This window comes from Pavona decussata, unplaced genomic scaffold, assembly GCF_977016875.1.
Source record: "Pavona decussata unplaced genomic scaffold, jaPavDecu1.1 SCAFFOLD_344, whole genome shotgun sequence".
Classification (NCBI taxonomy): Eukaryota; Metazoa; Cnidaria; class Anthozoa; order Scleractinia; family Agariciidae; genus Pavona; species Pavona decussata.
The window spans coordinates 404710-430000 of record NW_028145729.1 but is presented as its reverse complement, the minus strand read 5'-3'; the positions used below and the strand labels follow the sequence as shown (position 1 = coordinate 430000).

General features: G+C 39.9%; 2 protein-coding genes across 8 annotated transcripts in view; one reads left to right on the top strand and one right to left on the bottom strand.

Moving 5' to 3' along the window:
* LOC146453223 (uncharacterized) overlaps positions 1-9144 on the bottom strand; it is a 71795-nt gene extending 62651 nt beyond the window's left edge. For all 6 annotated transcript variants that reach the window (XM_085096859.1, XM_085096863.1, XM_085096861.1 and 3 more), the window contains exons 1-5: positions 8754-9144; positions 8474-8541; positions 3971-4027; positions 2493-2605; positions 1641-1710 (exon numbers count right to left, since the gene is read on the bottom strand). In XM_085096859.1, the coding sequence (XP_084952985.1) occupies positions 1641-1710; positions 2493-2605; positions 3971-4027; positions 8474-8541; positions 8754-8829 (384 nt within the window). In that variant the 5' untranslated portion in view covers positions 8830-9144. The remainder of the gene's footprint in view (positions 1-1640; positions 1711-2492; positions 2606-3970; positions 4028-8473; positions 8542-8753) is intronic.
* Positions 9145-15105: 5961 nt separating this feature from the next.
* Positions 15106-25291, top strand: part of LOC146453221 (uncharacterized) — a 33498-nt gene continuing 23312 nt past the window's right edge. The window contains exons 1-3 of one of the 2 annotated variants that reach the window (XM_085096846.1): positions 15106-15254; positions 15364-15459; positions 18884-18949. The gene's annotated coding sequence lies outside the window, so the exon portion shown is untranslated. Of the gene's footprint in view, positions 15255-15363; positions 15460-18883; positions 18950-18969; positions 23514-25291 lie in introns of those variants that run through there. The other variant, XM_085096847.1, reaches the window with a different exon arrangement.

Sequence of the window (25291 nt, the reverse complement as noted above, 5' to 3'; positions counted from 1 at the left end):
TTTTAGACGGCAATATTAGGAGTTTGCTTATTAAAGAGGGATGTGTAGGTGCAGTGGTGTAGTGGTTAGTGCATCAGTTTCAGACTTACGATCAGGGAGGGGGGGGGGGGAATTTGGTGGTTTGAGGTGAGGTTGATTTCTGCATTGCTGGGTAAATGTCTCCTTAGACAACGACCTTTGCGCCACATTGTCTCTCTTCACCCAGGTGTATACAGTCAACTCTAGTTATAGCGGACACCCTCGGGATGTCATGTAGTGTCTGTAATTGGAAGAGTTTGTAAAAGCAGGGTGTGGGGATCAACAGAGGTGGTGGCCTGGGGCTTGAGATTCCAGTTATTTATGAGTTAATTGGCGACCCAAAATATCTTGTAAGACTTGACAAGCTTTAATCAACAGTAGCAACTCTGCTAAGCAGTCATTTGGAATGGAGGATGAGAGCTTGGTCTCTCCTAAAGAGTCTGGAAGGAAAAGACAATTATAAGCTGAAGTGAAAACTCAGAGTCTGCTGTACAGCCACTAATTTAGATTGGTGCAAATAAAACATTCCAGAAATCTTTTGAAGTGTGTTTTGACAAATGACGAACATCAGACTGCAATTTATGTTACATGCGAAGTTCAAGGTATCTGCTTTGTTGAGCGTCAAAATAATAACTTAAAATTGTTATCTTTGTACCATGAAAGTGTCTGTAATTCTTTAATAGCGAGAGTCTGTAATAGCTGGAGTCAGTTTCAGTCAAACCCCTAATTTAGCTTTCACCAGGGATCTGGATTTTGTCCGTTATAGCGAGTGTCCGTAATGGAGGGGTGTCTGCAAGGTGAGAGTTGACTGCACATGTAAAAGGGTAATGGTGACATACTGCTGGGGGTAACCCTGCGATCGACTAGCATCCCATCCAGGTGGGAGTAGTTAATATTCCCAGTCGTTTCATGCTACAGAAACCGGATTAAGTTGCGGCTGTTTGAGCCACTTAGGCTTGTCGTGCGACTTTACCTTACATGTACAGTCTATTGTTAAAAGAGGATCCAGGCTTAACATAGAAGGGGACAGGGACTCATTCCATACCAAAAATCAAAATATCTCAAACTACAGTGCATATTAGGCTTACACACATGATGCTTCCTGGCATGCCATTACACAACTACATATCAGCTGAATAACACCAATAGCTTGTGTATTACCATCACATTTAAATATTTATCATGTAAATCCTCTTTAATCACATGTATTTAATACTAACTGCAGCAGTACATGTAACTTATATTTTATAATTGCACCCAGTTACATCAGCAGTTTAATTATAACAACAGGTTAGTTAATGCAATGTAGGCATTTTCGGGGGTTAGCAAGTGCCAGAATCTCGGTTAATTGTGGCTGCCATGTTGGTTCTACAAAACCTTAGGGAGTTGCCAGGAAAAGAGGTTTCTTCTCCCAACTTACAGTATACCCACCCCCTTTCTACCCTCCCCAATCTCCCTCTGCATTTAAAATCCAAGATGGCGACTTGATAGCATTTGCTGCCCTACCCCCTTCCCCCAAAAATAAAAGCCTGCAGATGAGGCTGACAACAGGTACAGTACATGTCAAATGATAAAATCAAGGACACAGTAAAATATTTAATATTGTCATACAACAGCTGTACCTTGATTTCAGCTGGTGCTACTCCTAACACCTCCACTTTTAATGTGTTCGACCTGTCAGGCAAAGATTCACTGCAACAAAAATTAACAAAATGGTATGAAAATAACAATAACTAAAATTAATTGTGTCTTTTTTCACCCCCTTACAGTGTGGTAATACTATAAAACTAGTAATAGTAATCACAGATTAAAAAGTGCGGCTGACTTGCCAATTTGATGTTGAAGAGAGGGGACTTGTGTGGGTGAAATCTTCATGTGAAAATGAGGTCAGATTCTTGCATCAAAACGAGGTAAATTTGTGCGACAGAGAAACAAAATGTCCGCCTAAAACCTCGATTTGTTCCACATGCATTTGCAAAGGCAGCCCAACGCAAACACAAAATTAGACTTGCGGTCTCTCATTGTAGACTGCAATTGTAAGAGTTTGACAAATGTACAACTGACAGTGGTAATTGTTCACTGCTGTGTACACATTGAACAGTTTGAATTCTTAAATCACTTCAGTAATGAGTGGAAATTTAACCAATACTGTTGTACATGTATTTCTTTTTGGTATGTACATACATGTAATAATTATATACTATTGCATAATTTTATGTACTGAGTAATTTAGATACTATTGTGCAGTAATTAAGTCGTAGACTGAAAAAACCTGTCTCCTTCTCAATCGTTATTCTTCCCTTCCCACACCCCGGCCTTCAGGGTTTTGCTTGATATAGTCTCGAGGTTTATTTAATAATTATTTAATTTACACTTCACTGGAAAGCAACTCTCTGATAAATATATACATGCATGTACACCCTGTTTAGATAAATTAAAGGACTTTATACAAAATCCATTAAATAATAACAAACCTCAGAAATGTGAACTGCCCTTTCTTTCCCAAGCACACTTTGAAGGAACCAGCTTGTGATAGACTGCCACTGTTGTATCCCCCTGGAACAGGGTTCAACTCTGGACCACTCACCTGCCAAATAAATTTATTAAGTGAGACATTATATGACCATACTTAGTACACTGTACATTAAATACACAGGGAAAAGATAAAATTGATACACAAAAGTCATGTCATGTCTATCAAATCTATGCAAAAAGAAAAATAAGAGGATTTATAAAATAATATTATTGAAGGCTGTATGAAATGTTTTAGATGAAAAATATATTATTTTATTTTTCGGCGGGGGTATTCTGATTTTCGAGTTTCCGGAATAAAAATGTCCCAAAAAATATGTCCCTTTCACTCTTCAATTATGACTCAGACGGCAGTAAAAAACACAAGCTGTTAGTTGCATTTTGAAATTCAGTGTTTGTGTGTTATTGAAAGGGACAGCTTACATGTGCACTGTATGTAAAAGCAAAGGACGTAAGGAGGGCCATATAAATAAAACAGTCACTTGTCAAGTGAACGCAATGTTACTTGACTTGTATTAATGACATGATCTTGCTAAGAAGGACAATTAAGGACGGGGCCTACTAATACCAAAGTTTTTGCCCAGTTTATGAGTAATTGCGGGAAAAGCAGATCTTAGCAAGGGCTGTTAAAATCCAAAAAGAAAATTGGGGGTAACAACATATTTTTTTAGAGATAATTAAGCAACAATAATTTTAAAGGGCGCCAAAATACAAAACAATGTAAGGAATCAATTGTTTAATTCCCAAATTGAAGCTAAATTATCTCTGAAAAATGCGTGGTTAGTACCCCTAACTTTCTTTTCGGATTCCAATAACCCTTCCCAAGATCTGCTCTTCCCGAGTAGTTAATTAAACCACGCAAAAAATATTGTTTGTTTTAGCAGGCACAGCCATTAAAAAACCCAACTTTCTCGGACCATCGCAAGATGAGCAGAACATATGCGCAGTAGCAAAAGTAGGCACCGTCCATGTACATGTAATTGTACACATACAGTTTTCTGGTTTCAGATAAAGTTTGTGAACTCTATTAATAGCTATTCATAAGTAAAAAGCCAAAGTCACTGCAATACATGTACATGTATTTAAATTGCGTTCGACGTACGTACACGTAGAAAGAGTGCACTCCTAATACAGATTGGAGTCAAGATTGCGTGGGGCAGTCGATCAATCGATCAACGAATAAATGGATCATGGGACGCATATCTGGTATCCCTGCAGATTTTGCAGGGGCAGATGACATCATCACCAACTTGTCAAAGGAGAGAGAGTCTGGGATCAAGATCATCGAACGCACTCCCTGATCTTACATGTAGTTACAGTAAATACAAATTATTCTGAGTTTAATTATTTTGTTTCAATGTCATACATGTAAAAACAAACCAAGGTAATAATTTATTTAATACTCTAGTCAATCACACACCTGAATCACATTGAAGGTTTGGGAAGATGATTCTTCGCTCCATTCAAACAAAATGCTCTGAAAGTTAATACATTGAAAAAATTCAAAATAACGTGTGGTACAGATAAATATTCAGATTAATAATTACAATTGAAGGGGTGTGCTGATTAAGGCCCTAAGTAACTTTTGATGTAAGGTCAAATTCTCCTTTGGTTTCACAAGCGAATACATTACAAGGCAATTTGGAAGGAGAATCCAGCAATTAATCAGAAGTCACTTAAGGCGTTTTTCCATAAACCCCTTCAATTATAATAATGTAACAATAATAATAATAATAATAATAATAATACAAGTCTGGTGGTTGAGGAAGATACTTAAATTCAAGCTCAACAGAGGGAACATGATGAAAGCAATAAACTCAAGAGCAGCATTGGTTGTCATTGGAGCTGGAAAAATCAACTTGACTAAACAGGGCTTCTGATAGGGTGCGAAAAAAATTTGGAAATTATGCGGCACTTTTAAGTCTCATTATGCGGCAAGAAAGGTCTATTATGCGGCAAATTATGCGATTTCGTTTTAGCTAATTTAACTTTGCTTTATTAGGTCTAAGAGGAACACAATCCATCTTTTGCTGTTCAATAAGCAATTAGAGCACGGGGAAATGAAGAAACAGCTGAAAAAAATTATTTGTTGCCTCATTTCAAATTATTGAAAATCAGATATTGCTAATTTGGTCAAGTCAGCGTTTGTTGCTTCTGACCCGCATTTTTTTCCGTGTTCCGCTTGTGTGACTCAGCTTCAAGGTGCTTGTCAACCACAAACTTTCAAAGATGATCAACCACTATGTTGCACGAAGAGCAAAACATCGAGGAAGATCGAAGGAGACTCTGCTTGCAGAGTAAACAGCAGACCATCGTCAACATGAAACGTTCCTTCAGAGTACTTTCTTGCCCTGTCTTTCACTGAAATATTTACAGGAAGGTACGATCTTTTTTTTCTCCTGTGAAGAAGCGCTCGGCGTTTTAACAACAAACTTATCCATAATGAGGATGTTTGTTTCAATTAAAACAAAATACAATACATATTGCAAGCGACTATCGAGCAGTTTTCCGTCTTAAAAATATATCAATGATTGTGATTGGTGTATTTACATAAAAGGATTGTTTATTCCATGCCAATGATCACTCGCTTAATATTGAAAACCAGCACCAGATCCCCAGCATGTAGAATGAAGCATAGAACGCCTGTTTGTTCACTTAATCAACGAACGAACGCTTCCAGGTGATTTTTGATGCCTTTTGAAAGAAAAAACTCCTTGAGATAACGTTTAAATTATCGGAAAACTTAACATTAAGCGAGATTTTTGCTCTTTTTTTCTTAAATTGTGCGATTTTGTACAAATTCTGCGATTTTTCATGAATTATGCGATTTGTTGCGATTTTAGGTCAATTATGCGAAATCGCAACATCGCATAATATCAGAAGCCCTGACTAAAGAAGAGCTACACAGTTCATGGATCGCAAAACACGTTCAAACTGAGAACAATCGATCGGCATTACATGTACATCTGCCTGCAGACTGTACTTTACAAGGGCAGAGAGTGAATGTGGAATTAAGCACTCAGGAGTGTGTACAAGCCGATACAAATAGCTTGAACTAATATCTTAAGGAGAGGGGGAGGGGGGAAGGGGAAGGAAGGATGCTAACAGATGAATGCAGGAGGAAGTTCTTAAGGAGAAGGAGTGAGGCGAGGACAAGACAACATTCTTGGAGGAACGAGCTGACAAGTTGTGAGAAGTACTGATGAAAAAAGAGATCCAAAGTCACGGGGGAAGCTGAACAGGAGACTGAAGTTCTTCTAATGGCAGTGCTCACAGGATCAGGCATTGCGGACAAACAGTGTGACGAAGGTGGTTGACAAACAGAATGTATCCTCAGCATGCAGAATGTGTGGTGACAGAGTTGAGACAGTCAGTCATATTGTAGCAGAGTGCACTGCCCTCGCCCAGAATCAGTACATTGTACAATTGTACATAAATCATGGTGACATTACAAGGTTGTACAGCTAGGTAATTCACTTGGATCTAAGTGCGGTTTTGAAAGGGAACTTAACTGGCATATGATCATACTGTAACTCAGATCCAGTGTGTGATTCGGAAAGATACAAACTGTTGTACATGTGGGATTTCATGATACAAACAGATTGTGACATTGAACAATAACATCAATTATAAGTCAGACATTGTTCTTCTGAATAAGGAGGAGATAACCTGCCTTAAAATTATCAACTTTGACACCAGGGTAGACAGAAGGGAGAAGAAATTGAGAACTACCATGACTGATAAAGCATGAGATGAAATGGATTTGGAACTGCCGATCGGCCTTGGTAATTCCAGTAGTCATTGGTGCATTGGGTATGCAGTCTCGGGAGATTATTTAGGAAATGGTTGAAACTGCTGGGGATGCTCTACAAGAGTGTGGTTTTGTTCTGGACTGCCAGAATCCCGAGAAAAGCGCTAGACACCTAATGAAAGTCAACAAAAGAACAGAAGGTGCACAGCATCCTAGGCCACAGGTCTTAAAGCCACAGGTCATTGCAGGTTTATAGCCTAATTACTTGGGCCGTAAGGCGGACCAAGTTAAGGTTTCGGTAGCATTATCAAATTCTTTTTTCTTTTTGGAGTCGCGATGGGCCGAGAGTTAAGACTTCAGGCCACGAGTTATTGTTCTCGGTCTCATTTTTTGTACTCGATTGGTACGAGTTACGTTTTCTGTCGTGTTATCAAATTATTTAAATTCTCGGTCGGGTTCTTTGTTTTCGGGCCGTGAGGAGTGTTTACAATATGCGAGCCAGACGTGCAAAGCATGAACACCACATGCGAGGCATGCGAGGCATGAAAAACCCCAACATAAACTGCTAACCGTTAAGCTAACCGTGAAGCTATTTAAGCTAACCTAAGTGCTATTTAGGCTAACTGGAGTGCTCTTTAGGCTAACTGGAGTGTTTTTTTTAGGCCAACCTGAGTGCTAGTTTTGTTTAACCGAAAATTTGCAACTAAATCAGTCTATGACCTCGCGCGCCAAGATAGATTAAAGATGTCTCACGTTTACTATAGAAAAACAATCAATGTAGAAACGGTTTCTGTAGATTCAAATGAAAGGTGAATAACAAATGCTTTCCCCTGAATTTCATTTAAAAATATAAACAGCAAAACAGAATTCAAAATTAGGTCATGTAGGGATACCCTATTTAAGACAGAAAGTGATGAAATAGATACCCAGTTCAAGACAAAACACCCTGAAAACCATACCCTATCGGGCGGCACGTCCCCGTTAAGGTCACATAAGGGAGTACCCCCCCGGGTCTAGATCATACCGAAAATTACAATCCGTCATTGACCCGGCGTGACATACATACTATTAGGACTGTACAAATGGTAATGTCTCTAAACGAAAGGTGAAAACGTAAGGATTAAAGCCCAGGGATTATAAAAAGCATTCGTATGACAAATGTCGTTTTCCCCTGTACTTCATTCTGACTGCAAGAAATGCAATTCTATCTGGTGGTTACTTATTGGTAGCCTGCGAGCAAGCTCTCTTGGGGGTGGGGGGCGGGAGGGGGAAAGAGGATCCACCCCCAAGAGAGCTTGCTCGCAGGCTATCTATTTGGGGGAATTGGCGATGCTGGAGGTTATATCACTGTTAAAAGATTCTAGGCTTTACGCACCACACAGTCAAATATGGCCTGAGTATAAGCTGGAAACAGCTTCTTGTTAAATTAGGAGCACTATTACGCCTAAAAAGAGGTAAATTCTGCAGTCTGCAGTCCACGCAGCCCAACATTGATTATAAAATTATACAATTCTCTCATACATGTACTGTACTCTCCTTAAAGTTACATCTACAGTAAATTACAAACAAATTGCATATAATTTGTGTACAGTATTTTGCATTTGTTGTACAGTGTCTGGCAATATTGGATCATGTGACTAAAATGTTGCCGTGCTAAATACTCAAGATTACTAGCACTGGCCAGGATCAACAATCTTAGAACCTTCAGCCAGGCTTTCTAAACAAACAGCCCGCGTCATTTGAGTTTAAGTCAAAAAATCGGCATGCATAATTAACGCTTTGCAGGTTGTGTGGAATTCCTTTCGTAAAGTCGGAATTTAACTCTATTTGTGTCACACACTGGATAGGCCAAAATATAATTAAAATATTGACAACTAATAGCTGGATTAAAAATTGGAGTTTTCTAGAACCTCACGATAAGACACTAGTTTACTATAACACAGCCAAATTATGCGCAGTGTGCAGGTTCCTGTTAAAAGCGGACCTGCATAAATTGGCTTCTTTAGCAACCGATATGTTTACATTCATGACTAGTCATTAACAAGTCATTTAACAATTTGCCATGACAAGATCATAACATGCAGATTTTAAAACATAGATATTTTGACCCGTTTATATAAAGCAGTGAAATGCTAATTTCAGCTTGTTTCAGCGAATCGTTAATTAACTTACCTGGCCTTCGTATAAAGTGAGTTTTGATGGTGTGAAACCCTCATCCGATATGCGTACAACAACCTCTTCTGTAAAGCAGACAAAATCGAAAATATTCAGATCTAGCAGGATTCGAGGACAGTAAATAAACTTAGATGAAAGCTAAATGTCGACAGAATCGTCTGAGCTAAATTATATCTGAGAGAGTTGTTTGAAGCTTCAATATCAGCAAAAAGCCTTTAGGCAAATTATTTTCACGCTTCACGACGCAAGCCAAATTATCGGATAGAGTTAATTGTACCTGTAAATGCACCATTTTCGCCGCTCATTGTCGAAATAATAAAGTTCTTTGAAGGTCCAGAGCAAACAATTCCCATCTTAAACGGCAGATCACAGCTCCATGACAGTTAATTGCTTCTCCAGAGCAACAAATGACAACCATGTCGACGAACGAGTTGTGACACGAAAATGCCAATTTTTGTGCGTACTCTTAAAAGATTTCTCGCTTTCAACATGACTTAATTGAGGCAAAATATCTTCATCATTATAAAGGAGGCCTCATAGTCAAACAAGCATGTTTTACGGTACCATTTTCCAATGATTAGTCCAACATGACCGCAAATTTGCTGTTTGAATAGACTTGTGAAAAAGTCTGCCGCCAATTTGTTTTCCTTCTCGTTCCCAGGATATGGCGCGACAAGTCTCCCAACAGGGGAGGGGTAAGGAACAACAGTTTTATTTTGAGTTTTGTGAATTTTACTTTCAAATAACCAGTAAATAACTGTGAAGCTAATGCCTGGAGAATAAGAAGCTAGCTTAAATGTCTCGGGGAGCTCCTCACAAGTTGTTTCTAGAAGTTGTGAGGTCGTCAGAAGGTGATTAGCAGCGTTCGCATGGTCTCAAAAGAAGTTGGAATCACTCGAAAGTTCTTCGGAAATCTTCCGATGGCACTCGGTTTTCGATAGACACCAACACTGTTTGACAAGTTAACAAGAGCGACACAGCTTGCACGATGTAAAACCGCAAAAACACGGGGGCAGTAAACGTTGCTCTGAGATCAGTCATGATTAGTTGCTGGCTGAGAAATGGCCGAAATTTTAACCTAGACCTGAGAAATGGATTAATGTTTAACTCATAGCTGAGAATACAACACCCCCATGCAGACTAGCATGCGTAGCAAGTCCATGGAAACGCTTGCTACATTGTGTTACGTTTTCTTGTAACAGGGCCCGCTTTGGGGGCATGCATTTTAGCTCTGTGGCTAAGCGATAGGTGCCTAGCCGACCTAACGGGATCTTTTGTACCGTGGATAAATAAAGATTATCATATCCAGGGCCGTAGCCAGAAAAAAGTAAGGACTGAGGCAATATCCATGGTTGAATTCCCCGCCTAGCAATTTAGGGTCTTTATGATGATTACGTTTAAACAAAACACTGGGATCAAACCTTATTTGACAAAAATTCCGGTAAGAGCCCCTTAAGGCCATCTAGATCTAGAGATCGAGGTGACTTTTTTTTTTGGGGGGGGGGGGGGGGGTGCTAAATGCTACTTTAGGGGCTCTGTGTTCTTGTATGCGGCTGTTAAATGTGTTTGTTGGCAGTTTGTTTCTATAGGAAGGCCTTACATAACAACAACCTAAACCAGGTTTGCCTGACCAGAAGGTTTCGTGAAAAGAAGGGTTTATTGGGGCGGGGAGGGGGGGGGGGGTGCTCAGTCTCACAGGCTCATAAAACCTGGTCTCGGCCGTTCTCATTTGAGGATTTTCGTTTCTAAATGATAACGAAGTTAGCTGTTAAATGCCAGCGCGATTCGCCTCTGCCCACTAGCATCCCACCCGGCTGAAGAGGCTCGAGCGGGTCCACAGGGATTTCGCTGTGGACATAGGCTAATGCAAGGCCATTCAGCCTGTAAGAGCCCATCGATGAACGGCACATGGTCTTCAACCTGCAGAGAGCGCTTAAGCTGGGCTCGTACGAACAGCTTCCTGTACTTAGTGGCGCTGCCGCCTGTCCGGTTTTTGCCTCTACAACTTCTTTCCGACCATCTCCGGTGGCTTCTTCACTGACACCACCATCTCTGACTAGATGGAATGAAAGACAATGTTGCTTCGCTGAATACTAGTAATGCCAAAACAAGGTTAAATTTTAGTTCGATTATTGAGAACAACTGAAAGCTTGTTATGGGAGCAACTACTTTCCGCTTTCTTTGAAAAAAGCTGTTGCTAGAACGCTGTATTTCGATAGATTTTTCTCACTCAGATCAGAGAAGACAGAAGACTCGAGAAATGGCGGAAAAACACATGAAAACAAGGCAGTTTTCTTTGGGAAGCTGCTGCCTAGTTAGCATGAATTTTTGTTTGCTTTTCTCATCTGTAATTCAGGGCACTGCCTGATTCGCGTTATCTTTCAACATAATATCATGTTGCGTTAACATTTTTTTTTACTTATTTAACTGTTTGTGAATTTGTCAACAATGACTGAGGCAAGTGCCTCGGTTTGCCTCATACTGGCTACGGCCCTGATATCATATCATATCATATCATCATTTACATCAAGTGGACCAGATCTTCTTCACAGGAACAATACATAGTGTTTATTGCAGATCTTGACTCATTCTCTTACAGGCAGAACTCAGGAGCTTTTACTGAAGAACACTTCCGATAAGACCCGAAGCAAATAGTATTTCGAGAGCACTAGAAATTACTTTTCGCACCTTTACAAACTGAAGCTCATTTCTTATTCGAAAGAACAGCAGGTGTTCAACACCTATGTGTTTTACTTGACAGATACCAAGGCTCCGATATTTCCTAAACTGAGTGAAATCTGCTTTTACTGAAAAATGTCCCGTAACAAGCCCCGTAGTCAGATCAGCCTTGCAGTTATTTGAACTACATTCAGACCCTCGTTATGGCGGGGGGTCCCGAACTTTCCGCTTTCTGTACCTCTCATTGGCGCTTCCCGCCCCTTTGTCAGTGGCTCGAGGTTCCTCTTTTTGCCGTATTCATTGCAAATTAGTAAGCAATTTTTCCCGATTCCCACTACTTTCCAAATCCCATTTCCCCTTAAGATGTCAATCGTATTCCTTCACACACCCTCATGAGACAGGATCAGGAGCTCACGTCCAACCGCTATCAGTCCATATATTGATCTTACCAAGGCTCCCTTTTAGTTTCAATCGACGGTCCGATCCCTCAGGGCCCGATTAAATGTCGAATTTCAGCCCAATCCCTCTTGGCTCCTGCCTCTTGTACACCTCCCTCTCCCTTTACCCCCGTATGCACTTCTCCTGCGCCCCCGTCCCCCTCCTCCCCTCCGCAAAAAATTTTTATTTGGCGGACTCCACCAATGGGTTCAATACACCCTTTCACAAACCAACTGCAGACGCAATATTATAGTACCCCTTTCACAATAATTCACGCTAGTTTTTGCCTCGTAATTTCGGCCAGAAATTTCTGCTCACTTTTTGCCAGCCTTTCCAACTCTCGCACTGGCCTAGTTTACGACCTTCTAAACTGGCAAAAATTTAATTTTCGCGTGCCACGAAGGTGGTCATGAAGAAGGTAAAGGATCCCTTTTGGACGGAATCCACTGACTACAAGTATCCACTATATGGGGTACCTCCAATGGTATCGTTATTTTCCTAAACTCACTTCCCTACTCCCAAACCAACAACAAAACGGTCTAGAACAGACCATAAATGGTGGGTGCGGGGAATTAAAGGAAAGGATTTCTCCCTGCCGTTTCTAAGGCACTGCATGTGATCTCCTTCGACGCGGCACTACGTTTAGCTAGGTGCAAGAGGTGAAATAATTCGCCGACTCAAGACTAGACAGCAGCCATGGACAGTTAATTTGTTTCGGCGTTGTTGTGGATGATGAGGATCTTCCTTCTCGAAATTGAAGAGTCAAGGGCGATGATCGTTTATCAGTCGCACCACACATTTAGTGGCAAGTGACCAAAATCAACTTAATCTCAGCTAGCGTGTAAATGCCTGCCAGTACTGTGGAAGCTAAGGAAAAAGGGGAATCACCAAACAATCCTCGATCTGCTGATAAAAATCAAAGTGAATAATTCCGTCAAAGATTAGCTGGCGAGTCCAGAAATAGGCTTAATTCTCTCAGAGGGACCCGTTTCCTCGCTCCCTTCTCTTGGAACTGGAGCAGCACCAACGAGAGATTCATGGGTGGGAGAGAAGGGGGAGGGGAAAGGTAATTCAGCCCTTTTGGTCTCAAACTGAAATAGTGTTCATACTCTGACAATAGGAAATGTCATACGTCTACTGATATTCTATAATGTACACGACCAGCTCAGGCATATTACCTTACCGAAGAAAACATTTTAATAGTTTCCTGATAAGGACACAAATTAAACGAACACAGTTCCCATACCCATGATGCAAAGTTCGATGCCAGAAGGGCTTATTGGCTTCGAAGTTATTAGGGCTTTCCGCTGATCAGCTTGGGAGACATGATGCAAACTTTCGCTGCCAGAAGGGCTTATTGGCTTCGAATTTATCAGGGCTTTCCGCTGATCAGCTTGGGAGAAAACAAGGGCTCTTGATAAGAAATCGATAGATGTGTCAAGCAAATCGGAGTAGGCATGCGTCTGTTCTAAGCTGTGCTTTGACTGGACTCTGATAACCTACAACCCCTCTGTTTTTTTATGTCTGGAACATTGTTCGACCTTCTGTTCTCTCGACTAATAATGTGAGACTTTGTAAAACGGTTCATGTCGCCCTGAATAAGCACCAGAGTCTTCGAGAAAGAATGAAAGTCCAGCCGAGTCTCGCTCTGTATCGTCAGTGGACAGGTGCTATTTTGTCATTTTTTCATTGTGCTCGCATCAATGTTTAGCTCTCCAGCGACTCTTTCTCTCGCCAACTGCAATAGAGGTGGGATGCTACAAATATTTGAATTTTTGAAATTATGGAATTTACTGGAATATTCTGAAAGAGCTTGACGAAAAATGCCTACCTGCCAAAAATCAACATCTTGTTGCAATTTGGGGATGAGGTATTGTCACTGTAATGTTCCCATGACTCCACACAAATCCTTCTGACTGATGTCTCAGTTCTAAACGACTGTAAGATGCAAATTTATTAGAAGGATTAGTATTGAGTCATCGAAAAATAACAGTGCCAAAATCTTACCCCAAAATTGCAATAAGACGTCGATTTTTGGCAGGTAGGCATTTTTCACACTGTGCTTTTTCAGAATATCTCAGTAAATCCCATTATTTCATAATTTAGTTGTTTGTGACGTCATCGCTAGTACTCTTAACCCCTGATAACAGTAACGCAGTTTTTGAAGCCATGTAAGAGAGAATAATGTTATAAAAGAACCTGAACTTACTTTTACTATAAAACGCTGTAGCCCTAGCTCTTAAACACAATCTGTTCTCGGTTATTCAAAGAGTGGATAACTTTATCAAGAGGATAAGTCGCTATCCAGCTGATAAAATGTGTTAGTTGGAGTACATTTTTACCTCAGCTGGGTAGCGATTTGTAATCCACTCTTTGAAGAACCGCGGTCAGGCCATTTTTATTTTGTGGCAAACTGACGGGATTCCCATCAATCAGAGATTTTGCAATTCGAACAAGCAGTTGATTTTTCAGAAAGCAAGAGAAAGTTAAGTTACATTTAAATGACCATTTGATTCATGTTTATGATTGTGAGTACGTATATATAAAAATTTGCCCATGCAGCAACCAGGCAAAATGGACTGAGCTATATTAAATGTAAAGTATTGTTCAATTCCTTAAAATTTCTCTATTTTTCTCATCGACGAGCTAGCATTTGAAAATGTTTCCAAACTAACATTTGAGCTCACGGCTTTGCATAAAAATGGTTTTAACTTTCTAGAATAATTGCACGGAGAGAACAAACGTTTCCTGAGTTATTATCGACAAAGAAAAAACTGAAAACATTTAAAAGGCTAGAACGAACTACGTGACATCAAGCCGAGCATTCTCAGTTTCCAGGCTTTGTCTTTAATTATGGCCTTATAGAATCTCCTCTCAGTTAAGTATTTAAACAGTCCAATATAGTTGATTTAATATATGACGGAAAAAATGTCGAGTTTTGCGTGTGCGATATCAGCTCGCGCGCTCGACTACTGAGGCTTTTGCTCGAATTTTCCATCGTTAAACCTACGTTATTATATCGAAGATTTTCGTGTTTTCGACTGCAAGGACATTAATTAATTTTTCGCGTTTTCCTTTGGTGAGCCGCCGCCAATTCATAAATAAATGGTCAAATTTAATTTATTTTTCTGTCTTTTCAATGATGTGAGTTTCTCTTTCAAACAAAACCATCACTGGTTGGATCCAACGATTAAGAATAATTGATTCAAAGCAACTCTCACGGAATGTTTTCAAACTTTTTTTCGTCGCGTTTTCAACATGAGAAGAAAAAAGCTCTGTAAAACAGCGTGACCCCACGAGCAAAAAATGGGAAAAGATAAACGCCAATTGTTATTTGTCTCATGTCGTGCCGTGAAATGTGTGTTGTGAACCGGTAGTTATGCGTGAAATATCGTCCAATATTCTCCGCTGATTTTTCTCGCCTACGCAAAGGGTCACACCTGACAGGGGAAAATATCACTTAAAATGCAAATTCTCCGTGCCGGCAAGGAAATTAATGTCCTAAGAGGTTGATATCTAAAATGTATGAGAGAATAAGTCACGGTATACGTACTTATCGACCGCGCGTTTGGCGTTCAGTATTGCGTCCTCTCAGCTGATCACAACTTGTATCGTGACGAGTTCGCTGGTGTCGGGAGGGAAATTATGTATAACTCGCTGTGTGAGCTTTCTTCCGAGCAGATTATAGCGCAGTCATGAAAAATTACTTAGAAAATTCATTTCACTGAGCACATATATGATAATTGGTCATCGAAAATATCTCTCTGCAGATCGAATGAGGGTCTTCGCCATTGGGAGGACACTGAACTAATGGCTGCCTTGAGTTTCACTTGGTCGCGCTGTCGAAGCTTCAAACAGCGTTAATGGTAAGGAAGGCTTTTTTAAATCATCAAGTTTTTTTAGTCTTTAGAGACGACAAAGACAGGTGATTGTAACCAGGCTAAAACAAACTGTTAGCTTTCCGTCAAAAAAATCCATGCAATTCGAGTAAACATTTCGATAAGGCGAGACAAGTGACGGCTTACATATTTTAATTGAAGAACAAACAAAATCGTTCGGAATCACAGAGCGAAAATACTCTAAAACACCCTGTGTTTCTGAGGAGTAGAGGAGAACCAGGTTATTTTTATTTTATTTTTTTTATTTTTGTAGTTTTTTTTTTTTAATTATGCTGCTGTTGCAGCATTTCAACCTTCTTCAGAGTTCTCTAGCTCTCGGCTATGGGGAAAAAAGAAATGAAAACAAACAAAAAAATCCATAACAAAGATGCATCTTCACAAAATATTTTTTATTGCAATATTCTGTCGGTAAATCTTAAGATCACAGCGTTCGTGATATACTGTATGTTCCCAAAACAACCCTCTTGGAAAAAAAAGAAATACTTATTGACTTTGGTCCAAACACAGACTTAGTGTCGGTTGTGACAATTCAACAACGCAACTGAGTATCGTGTTTACAAAATAAGGCAGACTCAGCGCTTTAGGCGCGTATGATGCTGTTGTAATCGCTATAAATGAATTTAAAAGCTTATTGCTTAAACTACTAACTATAAGGCTAGCAAGTTTGATATCAAAGTTTTGTAACAATAGCGCCTGCTCAGCTACTCAAAGATGTTTATATTCAGCGTAATTCGCCGCTTCCTTACTAGTTGACGTTCTTGTGGCTTCTGTATTTTAAAGTCACCTTTCATCGTCTCAATCAATTGATTCTTTAGAAACATCTTCATCCTGATCTTCTCCAAAACAATTGCAAGTTTCTTATATCAGGAAATACACCCTAAAAGTTTATATATCTTTTTTAATTCTTGCACAAATTGTTGAGCACAACTTTTTTTTTTTTTTTTTTATCTCCGGGTAGTCAATCTTCGCATTATGTCACAGCTTGAAAAGTTTGGGTCGATGAAATGCTCTCTGGGGCTATTCCGCCAAAGTTGAGCAACATTTTGTTACGGTCGGAGACACGGGTTCGCTTGTTTTGAAACATATTTTTAATGATCTTTAAGATGTTTTTTTTCCTTGTGTCATGTTAGGCTTTTCAGCGGGTAAAATTAAAAGTACGCACTGAAAAGTTAATTACACTTCACCAAACCGCTACCCCTTTTATTTTAATTTTAAAGAGACTTTTCCGCAAGGTCAACGTTTCTAGAAAACATCTTAGTTTCTCATTCAATATAAAGGAGAATATAACGACTTAGCTCTCATTTTTAACAGTTAGAGCAGACAATTTGTTTCTCTCACAAATTTTCTTATTTTTCGTCCGCCACGTGGACCATTGTTCGACCAACAATGGCCGTCTCGGAACTGTCATGGCGGACACACTGTGTAAAGTTGATGAGTGTATTTAGAATTAATCCATGGCAAATCCATTTAAACAACAAAACATATTTCTAAAACAAAATTAATGTTAGAAGGTTCAACAACAAGCTGTGTTCTAGAACATCTGACCTGTGCCGTGCAGTGAATTATTTTTCTGTAAGTACACGAGCCAGCAGAAGTGGCTGAACATCTAATCGTGATCGCACTCAAATGATGTGCATGGTCACGGAGAAATGATACCTGCGGCAAATTCTATTAGAAGTCACAATATCGAGTTTCTTATTTAAATAAAAGTTTTGGAGAGAAAAACAGCGAAACGATGTACGCAGTCGCTGAACAACCGATCATTAGTAAAACTTAATGATCTCGCTGAAAACAAAAGACATTTTCCTTCAAACTAAAGGTCAAGCCTAATTTTTAAAATGAGACACGAAGAAACGGCTAAATCAATTGTTTTATTTTAATAAAAACAAGACATCGCCTCACTGGATAAGTTATTTTACTGACAACAACTATACCTCAAACGAAGACAATTACATTCGACAAACACGCTAATGCGTTTAAGATCAGCTACGTTTAAGCTTATGTTATGCGCGTCACCTTTGTATAGGGCCGCTTCGTTCATCTAAATAAGACTCAAATTTCTGATCTTCTTTCGAACTTGGCCGGCCGTAATCCCAAAAAGGCGGAGGCGAATAGGCCACGACGAAAGTCTAAAACTCAAGCTCAGTAACGCGTCTTTGTTGCTTCCCTTTAAAACCACATGCTCTTTGTCAATTCCCGCGCATGTGCCGAGAAAAGAGACAGTATCTGCGCATGCTCCTCAAATTCCTTAAGTTAAAACTGCTCTTTTTAGCAAGAAGTTCCTGAAAGTTTGGTCAACTTTAGAAACAGTTACTCCCAAGCGAAATTTTTCGCTTTAATTCACCAGAATTTTTGCCTGTTGGAAATTTACTTTCTTGGCTTTCGTATTTAAATCATTCAGCAGTTTATTCTTTGTTTTGAAATGAGCCTATGGCAACTAAATTCACTAAAAGGTTTTACAACATACTCAACAAATGGCAAACAACGGGAACCCATTAAAGGACCACCGCGAAAATGGAATTTTTCTTATTATGTACACTTTAAAAGAAGTGGCATTTTTTTTGTTCGATGAAAATGAATACAGGTTTCAGAGAAAGGAAACGTGACTTAGAAAATAGCACGGCTCAGGCAATTGATTTCATTTCCTGTGCTCCCTTTTAAAATGCCGGTTTCAACGTGTTTGAATGACAATCGCCGGTTATTCTACGCATTAATTTCTTCTACCTTTATGACATTATACATTCATAACTTCCTTTCTCCATTATTTGAGCACATGTGCTCCAACAATCACTAGCAAACAGTCAAAACCTCTGCTCCGGGCTGGGTTTAAAAAGAACTCAATGTTTGGGCGAAAGACGTAAAACAAAACGACACGAGGTAAATAAAACCCCATATCTACTCATCAGCCTTTACACTGAATTGACGTATGACAAGTGAAAACGTATAAATAATTTAAACGCAATCTTGTGGTACGCCAATCAACACCGATTAGGGAGCCTTTGGTACACCGCTCGCCTTACAGCTTAGCAATATGAGGTTAAACAGGATTCGAAAATGCCGTTTACAAACGTATTGCGGAAACGTTTTGAGGTTAATTTTGAATGAATGATTTAAAGCAACCATGTGCTAGTCATAGTGTGTCCCGGTCAGGTGCTTTCTATTTTTAACGCTTAACTAAGGAAATTGTGTTACTAAATGGACTCGTCATTTTGAGGGGAATTTTTTTGCATATTTAGCAGTACAACCTGTCACGTATTCACTCACGACGCTTGCGCAAAAGGCATGTTAGGCAATCTTCTGTCTAACCGACCAGCCAGTTTTCAGAAGAGAACCGGCTGAACTGCATGTGAAATTTTGCTCAAAGGGAATTGTTGTTTTCACGTTTTCACAGCAAGGAGGAACTGCTTTCGAAAGCGAAATACAGTGTGCGTTCCACCAATGCGGCCCATGTCGTAAGGTAAGGGATTTTTTTCTTAAATCTAGAACACTACTTCAGAATATTTTTTTTGCATGAAGTATGCTGTAGTGCGCCTAGAAACTACGATCCATATTTTTTTCTGATTGCGATGAAAATTTAGTTCCAATGTAAATTCTCTTTCACAAAACTCACTCGCTATCTCTCGCCGTTCGAATTTTGCTGCCCTCCGTAATTTTTCTTCGACTCAGTCCTCCGTACTGAGAAATACTGAAATGCAAATTAAGTCAACTTAGGTGGTCGGGGGCTATCGACTTTGTAAACGCAGTATATTAAAATGAATCGAAACTCTTCTAAATCCTAGCCTGAATTCTTAGTTCAAGTTTTACAAAATGGTCGTCTTTGAAATGGAGTTTACATCGAAAAGGAGTTTTTTCTGTGGCCACAAGCGAGTTATGTTTAACGGCTGTGGGAAAATATTAATAACCTGTCTGCGAATTATTTTGGTTTATGCCTAATGAGAACGAACAAAATACCGGATAAATCTTCGTACCGCTTTCTGCATCGAGCTCGCAAGCCGCTGATAACAGCCCCGACAAGGGAGGGGAGAGTATGTGTTCACCCTGGGGGAGAAGGTTGCTTCAAGCCAGGCTCAAGCAAATCCCCCATTCAGTTCATACCCCTTTGGTCACTCTTTCATTGTAAATTAATTGGAAGGAAACAGATGCGGTTCTCGCTCGCCTATTCTGTGATGCTATTGGTGGAAATTTTGACAGTATGTCATTAGGCGGTAGGTTACGGACGGCGAGCTTTTGTTTTGGTGACAGTCTCAAAATACGTGATAGTGAATTTGACGTGTGTATGCCGAACGAAAATATCAACCAATCAGCTATCGAGGATTCGCTAACTAATTAGAATTATTTATCAAATCTTTTTATCGCAATATTGTTTTGAAGGAGGCCCCGTAAGGCCGATATGCACCTGCTAACGAAAAGCTCAGGAATATTTTTTATAGACAGAATTTTTCGTTTTTCGTTGGAAATAAAGTTCGTTAAACAAGAATAAATTTTCTGGGCGAAAAACGTTAAAGGAGATATGAAGCGAAGCTCCTTGAACGAAATAATATTCAGTCTGGTGCTTTAAGAAATTTATTTATTTGTACGTGCAGAGAAAATGTATTCCATTTTTCGCCTGTGTTTGTTTACTATTTCCACGGTTATGGAAGATTGTCCCATGAAGTCGGGAAGACACCGAGTCACTGCTTTGAAGCTACAATAGTTTTAGAGAAATAAACTACAGTATGTATAGATACTGGTTGTTTAAAAAAAATCTTTAAGAATAAATGGTCTGTGTTTATGATATAATATTCCCAAGGTCGGATTATATTTTCAGTTTTGTCGGCTGACAATCACGTTCGCTTATTCTGTTTCAGTACCCGACAGAGCAAAATTTTACTCCCCAGAAAGTGTCGCTCTCAGATTTTTTTTTCAAGCATACAAACCATAGCCTCGTGAACAACATTTTTTTTTTTCGACGAGACGGAAAATCAAAATCTTTGGAACTGTCGCTTAGGAACATGCAAAAGGGAACGAACTGAATCGCCACAAAAATACAGCATTGTAAAATTTACTATTAAATAAGGCCGTAGTTTACAAGAAGGCCTTTGGACTATTTGCTGTGGCAAGTGGAGTAAATGTTTTTCGTTTTTACAGTGAATTTTCTGCCAAATTTAAGCGGTATTTTCGCTCGAGGGAACTGGCGCCTGAATGATATTTGAGAGAATTTTCTTGCCTATTTTTCTACATTTTTAGTACGCATGGTCGATCTATAGTTGTCATACCATGCTTTCGTCTTTGCAGCATTGAGCGTTCCCATTGACACATAGTTTTCAAACGATGTTTAAGGATTGTGATGAGTGGGAAGCTATGCTAGCTTAACGTATTACACCTTGCAAGTAAGCGTCTAGTGTAATTTCAAGCTTTTGGAGGAATAAATGGAATATATATTCATCAACCGGTGCTTTTTTTAAACTCAGTAATATTTTGCTGAATTTTGGAAATGTTGTGAACACACAAGCCTAGCATTTTCTCGGAACTTTTAGCTGAAAGCTGAGCGCAATGCCTTAGTGCTACAACTCTTAATTCATTGAATTACAAGCTCTTTGCCTGTGCTTGCTAGACTGTGGAAGAAACATTATAGATGTCTGGAGACTTGTCTGGTGCTTCTACAACTTAGAATTCCTTGTAAATCACTGTGTCTAAGGCTTAGAAGTATACACAAGGACTTGTCAAACACCACACCACAAATATTATGCCCTGTATTTCAAGTGTTGCTCGGTTAATGAATTTTATTTTCCCCTGCAAGGTATATCTTTGTGGAACTTTGCACTTGGCTTGTGCAATGTTGACATTTGTGACCAAGATGCATGTAAAAAGTCTTACGACTGATAAAAACTGGTTAAGCTGCTACACATGGGTACAATTCATGAAAATTCTATCCTTTTAATCAAGGTGTTATCGAAACAAATAACATTAATACGAATGCATCAACTGAGATCCTGAGTGCGTTGGATATAATCTAAACTTCATGTACGTAACGCCATTTGATTCCATGCAGAATGATTATTTTGATAGCAAAATTGTAGTTTGTTATTATTTGCACATCCATAATATTTTCTCAATTCCTTGTATGATTTTAAAGCTAATCTCCCTTCATGGTAACGTCTCACAGATGAAGCAAGACTAAGCTAAAGCAATGAGCAAGACGTGGTAAGGAAATAGAGATGTACAACGCTGCCACGTTGTTTCATCAACGTCCTAGAGATTACCGAGGTCTGCAAAGGAAAGCCTCGGAGATTTGCCTTAGAAAAAGCAAAATAGGCTGCAATTACATCAAAAGCAAGCTTAGTAGCTCTTCTTCATTCTTTTTTAAAGATAATTCGGAATACCTTCTAAATCCTTTGCTGTTGTCAGACTTTTTGAGAGGAAATGGCATCCTACAGTACGGTCGCCATTTTTCAGGTGCTTTGAGCTGTACAAGAAGATTTCCCACCGATATTTTAAAACATGAAAGCAAAATTCTTCCCAAAATGTGGAATCCGAAGAGAACAAAGACAGTGCCATAATGATATCTACAATATGAGCGCCATTTTGATTTTCTAACGAAGTAAAAAGATTTTACAACGTGCCTGCAGAAAACATAATCCGCCATTGTTGTGACCAAATGACGATGGAAAAAATCGCTGCGTATGCAAAACAAACCTCCGCAAAGAACAAGTTTGTTCTTGTCTCTAATTCTCTCTTCGTTCAAGCATTCAGCAGCTTATAACTCTTATTGAGATTGGGTCTAACGTTAGAGGAATTTCTGTTACTGTACCAACAATATAAAATCTGTTTTTCGCAAAGGAGGGCCGTGTTTAAAAAGTGTACCAAGTCAAACTGATTGTCGGGTTGGGTTGCAAATAAGCAAACGATTTTCTCAGGTTTAGAAGCGGCTATTGTCTCAAAAGGAACCTTATCTGTACAGAAATTTGACGATGGCAAGAAAATTTGAAAACTTAACTTGCTTTCAAGACAATATCTGAGTGTAACACAGCTATACTGGGGGAAAGAATTCATGTATACAACAATTTGGGGATGACACTTTATTCTGTTGATTTCTAGTAACACACAAACACATTTACTATGGAAGAAAATTCGTTGACAGTGCTCCAATGTTCGAATTCTTTTGTAATATTTACAAAACTACGTTTAATAGCACTCCTACGCGGAGAATAATCTCTAGTGTTCATTTAGTTCTTCCGGGATTGACCCAGCTAAGCAGTTCCCTGATCGAGTGAATCTTCACTATTTGAAGTCAAGATCAAATCTCGATCGCCAGCTACATCTACGAGAATGAGCTCTCGACCAAAAACCACATCCCTAGATATAGATAGGGCATCTCAGTTCTGCACCGCATGGCCTATTTAAGTGCTAGATTACCAGAAGAGGACATTTTTCCACTTTTATGAAAGTTCACACATAAAGGAACCATTGTAAGATGCGCTGTAAAGGATTGGGAAAACGTCAACAAAGATAGCTCCACGCGATTTACCATTTGGGGAACAGAGTTGTATCTTAGGGTCAACATATTCAATTTCCACGCGTCTACTACATGTTATTACGACTTAAATACTGAAAAGCGCTATTTACAAGAATGTCACCATATTTTAAAGCCATTGTGTGCTCTCTTTTAGTTTTTACCAAAATAACATCTTACGTGGCAAGCATTCCGTAGAACGAAAATGAAAAAATAACAGCTTGCAACGCTGGGTTCAACCCTGGAACTAAATACGTTTCTCTTTCGCGACAAAGGATCGATCGCAACGGAGATTTTAATGACACACTCTTGCGTAGCAAAGATGAGCGGTGGTCATACTTTAGTTCCAGCTCGATTAATTGCGATTAAAAGCTGAAGGGAACGCAAAGTTTCATGCCGCAAGGAGCGAAATGCTAGGGTCGGGAGTGACCAAAACATGTCTAGGATGCTCGCCGTGTTGTGGCAAACTCCTGTCTGATATGGATCTGCTACAAACTATCCACGCACACGGGACAACGGATATTTGCTCGTAAGTTAGCCGTAAATTAGATGGTCGTTAATGTTTCTTTACTACTTTAACTGGGCTGTGACTCGGAGCCGGCGAAGGGCTCGCTAGCTCGCTTGCCCGCCCATGCAACAGTTTCTTTGCTTGTTAGATGAGGACTCTAAACGCAATGAACAAGGCAATGTAGATTGCTCTCATCGCGAGTCCTGCTTCGTCCTCCTGCCTTCGCCTCTGCTGATAGCTGAGTTCAACTTTATCGCCTATTTCTGCCAGCTGCTCCGCAACTTCGGATACCATGAGGGAGTTGTTCAGATCGCCATTAAGAGGAAGCTGCGCTGGAGCCGCAGGCTGTATGTGGCTGCGAGCAAAAGATGTTTCCTTGCACATTGCTGAAGCGCTCTTGAGACTAATCAGATGTTCTTGGCCACCGATCAAACTGTAATTTCGCTGCAGCGATGTCAGATTCGGTGAACCGCGCTGAGTAACACGCGGGTCAGTTCGATGCAAACACGTGGGAATGACTCACCGGCAATACGTTTGATATGAAAAAATGCCACTTGTGGCCGGCGTGCAATACGGCTGTTATTAAATAACCTCGAAGGAGTATATCTCGCTTCCGAGGTACTGCCCCACTGGGTGGTTACACTTGATATAGACTGGAAAGAATTCTACGATTGCAAATTTGCAAGTTGAAAATCCGGCAACCTCACGCGGACGTCAAACGTTGGTCACTCTCGCTGCTCACCAACCATGCTAAGAAATTTTTATTGCGTGTGTTTTGCTTACGTAATTATCCAACTGCTGCAAGCTGATTGGTCGAAGGCCTGTGGAAGCGGATGATTGTAAGAAGCAGCGCGCGCGAATGGGTGACACGAAAAAGATTGGAGGGGAAAATATTAATTGTAATAACTTTGTCAAAGGGGATTTTCGAGGAATTCCCCTGCTGCAAATATGGAAATTTTCGCTGGGTAAGAGATTTTGCTCAACCGAAGCCCCGTTGAATCGCGGACTTGGCGTGGCGAAGGGTGTGATTTTAAGCATTGTCTAGTCTTCTAAATCGCATGCAATCGCCTGCATTTTCAAGCGAAAAAATTGTAAATATTAATGGCAGAATTTTCTGGGACATTTTCAATGTTTGTTATCCATTAGAATCTATCGTAGCTTTTGTGCAGAAAACCGATGACATCCGCCCATCTTTGCCTCTATTACTGGCAAACGAAATTATATAGCGAAAATGAACAGAAAATGAGGCCGTGACTCGCGCCTTCGTTACAAACTTGTTTGAAGGTGAGAGAGGGGAAGGGCGATCGAGACATGTCAGAAAAGGTGTAAAAACGGGGACAAAATATTACCCGTTTTCCTCACGTCTCGCCTCACACGTGCGCGCTATGCTGTTGTTTATCGTGCTGTGAAGACTGCCGGCAAGTGCCTCATGTGATATACAATGAATTATTTACACGGACGCTGGACTTCGGCACGCCATTACGCGCGAGCTCGCGCAGAGGCATTTTTTTTAAGTTCCCGGATTAAGAGAGCACGCTCTTCGAGATGTGAGTTGTGAAATGACGGATATGCTCGCCTCATGGCAAACGAAACTGGCTGCCTTTAGTTTGTTTAAGACTTCTCCAGTCTTCGATAACTAGCTTTAGGCGACGTTTGTGAGATATAAACTGTAAAATTGAGAATAATAGAGCCCTTGGGGGGCCTGTGAAGCGAAGTGAATTGATTTTGAATTGCATGGCAATCGACTCGCTTACCAAATGCCTCAAAAATTGCAGCACCAAAGGCGTTGAACCGAACCG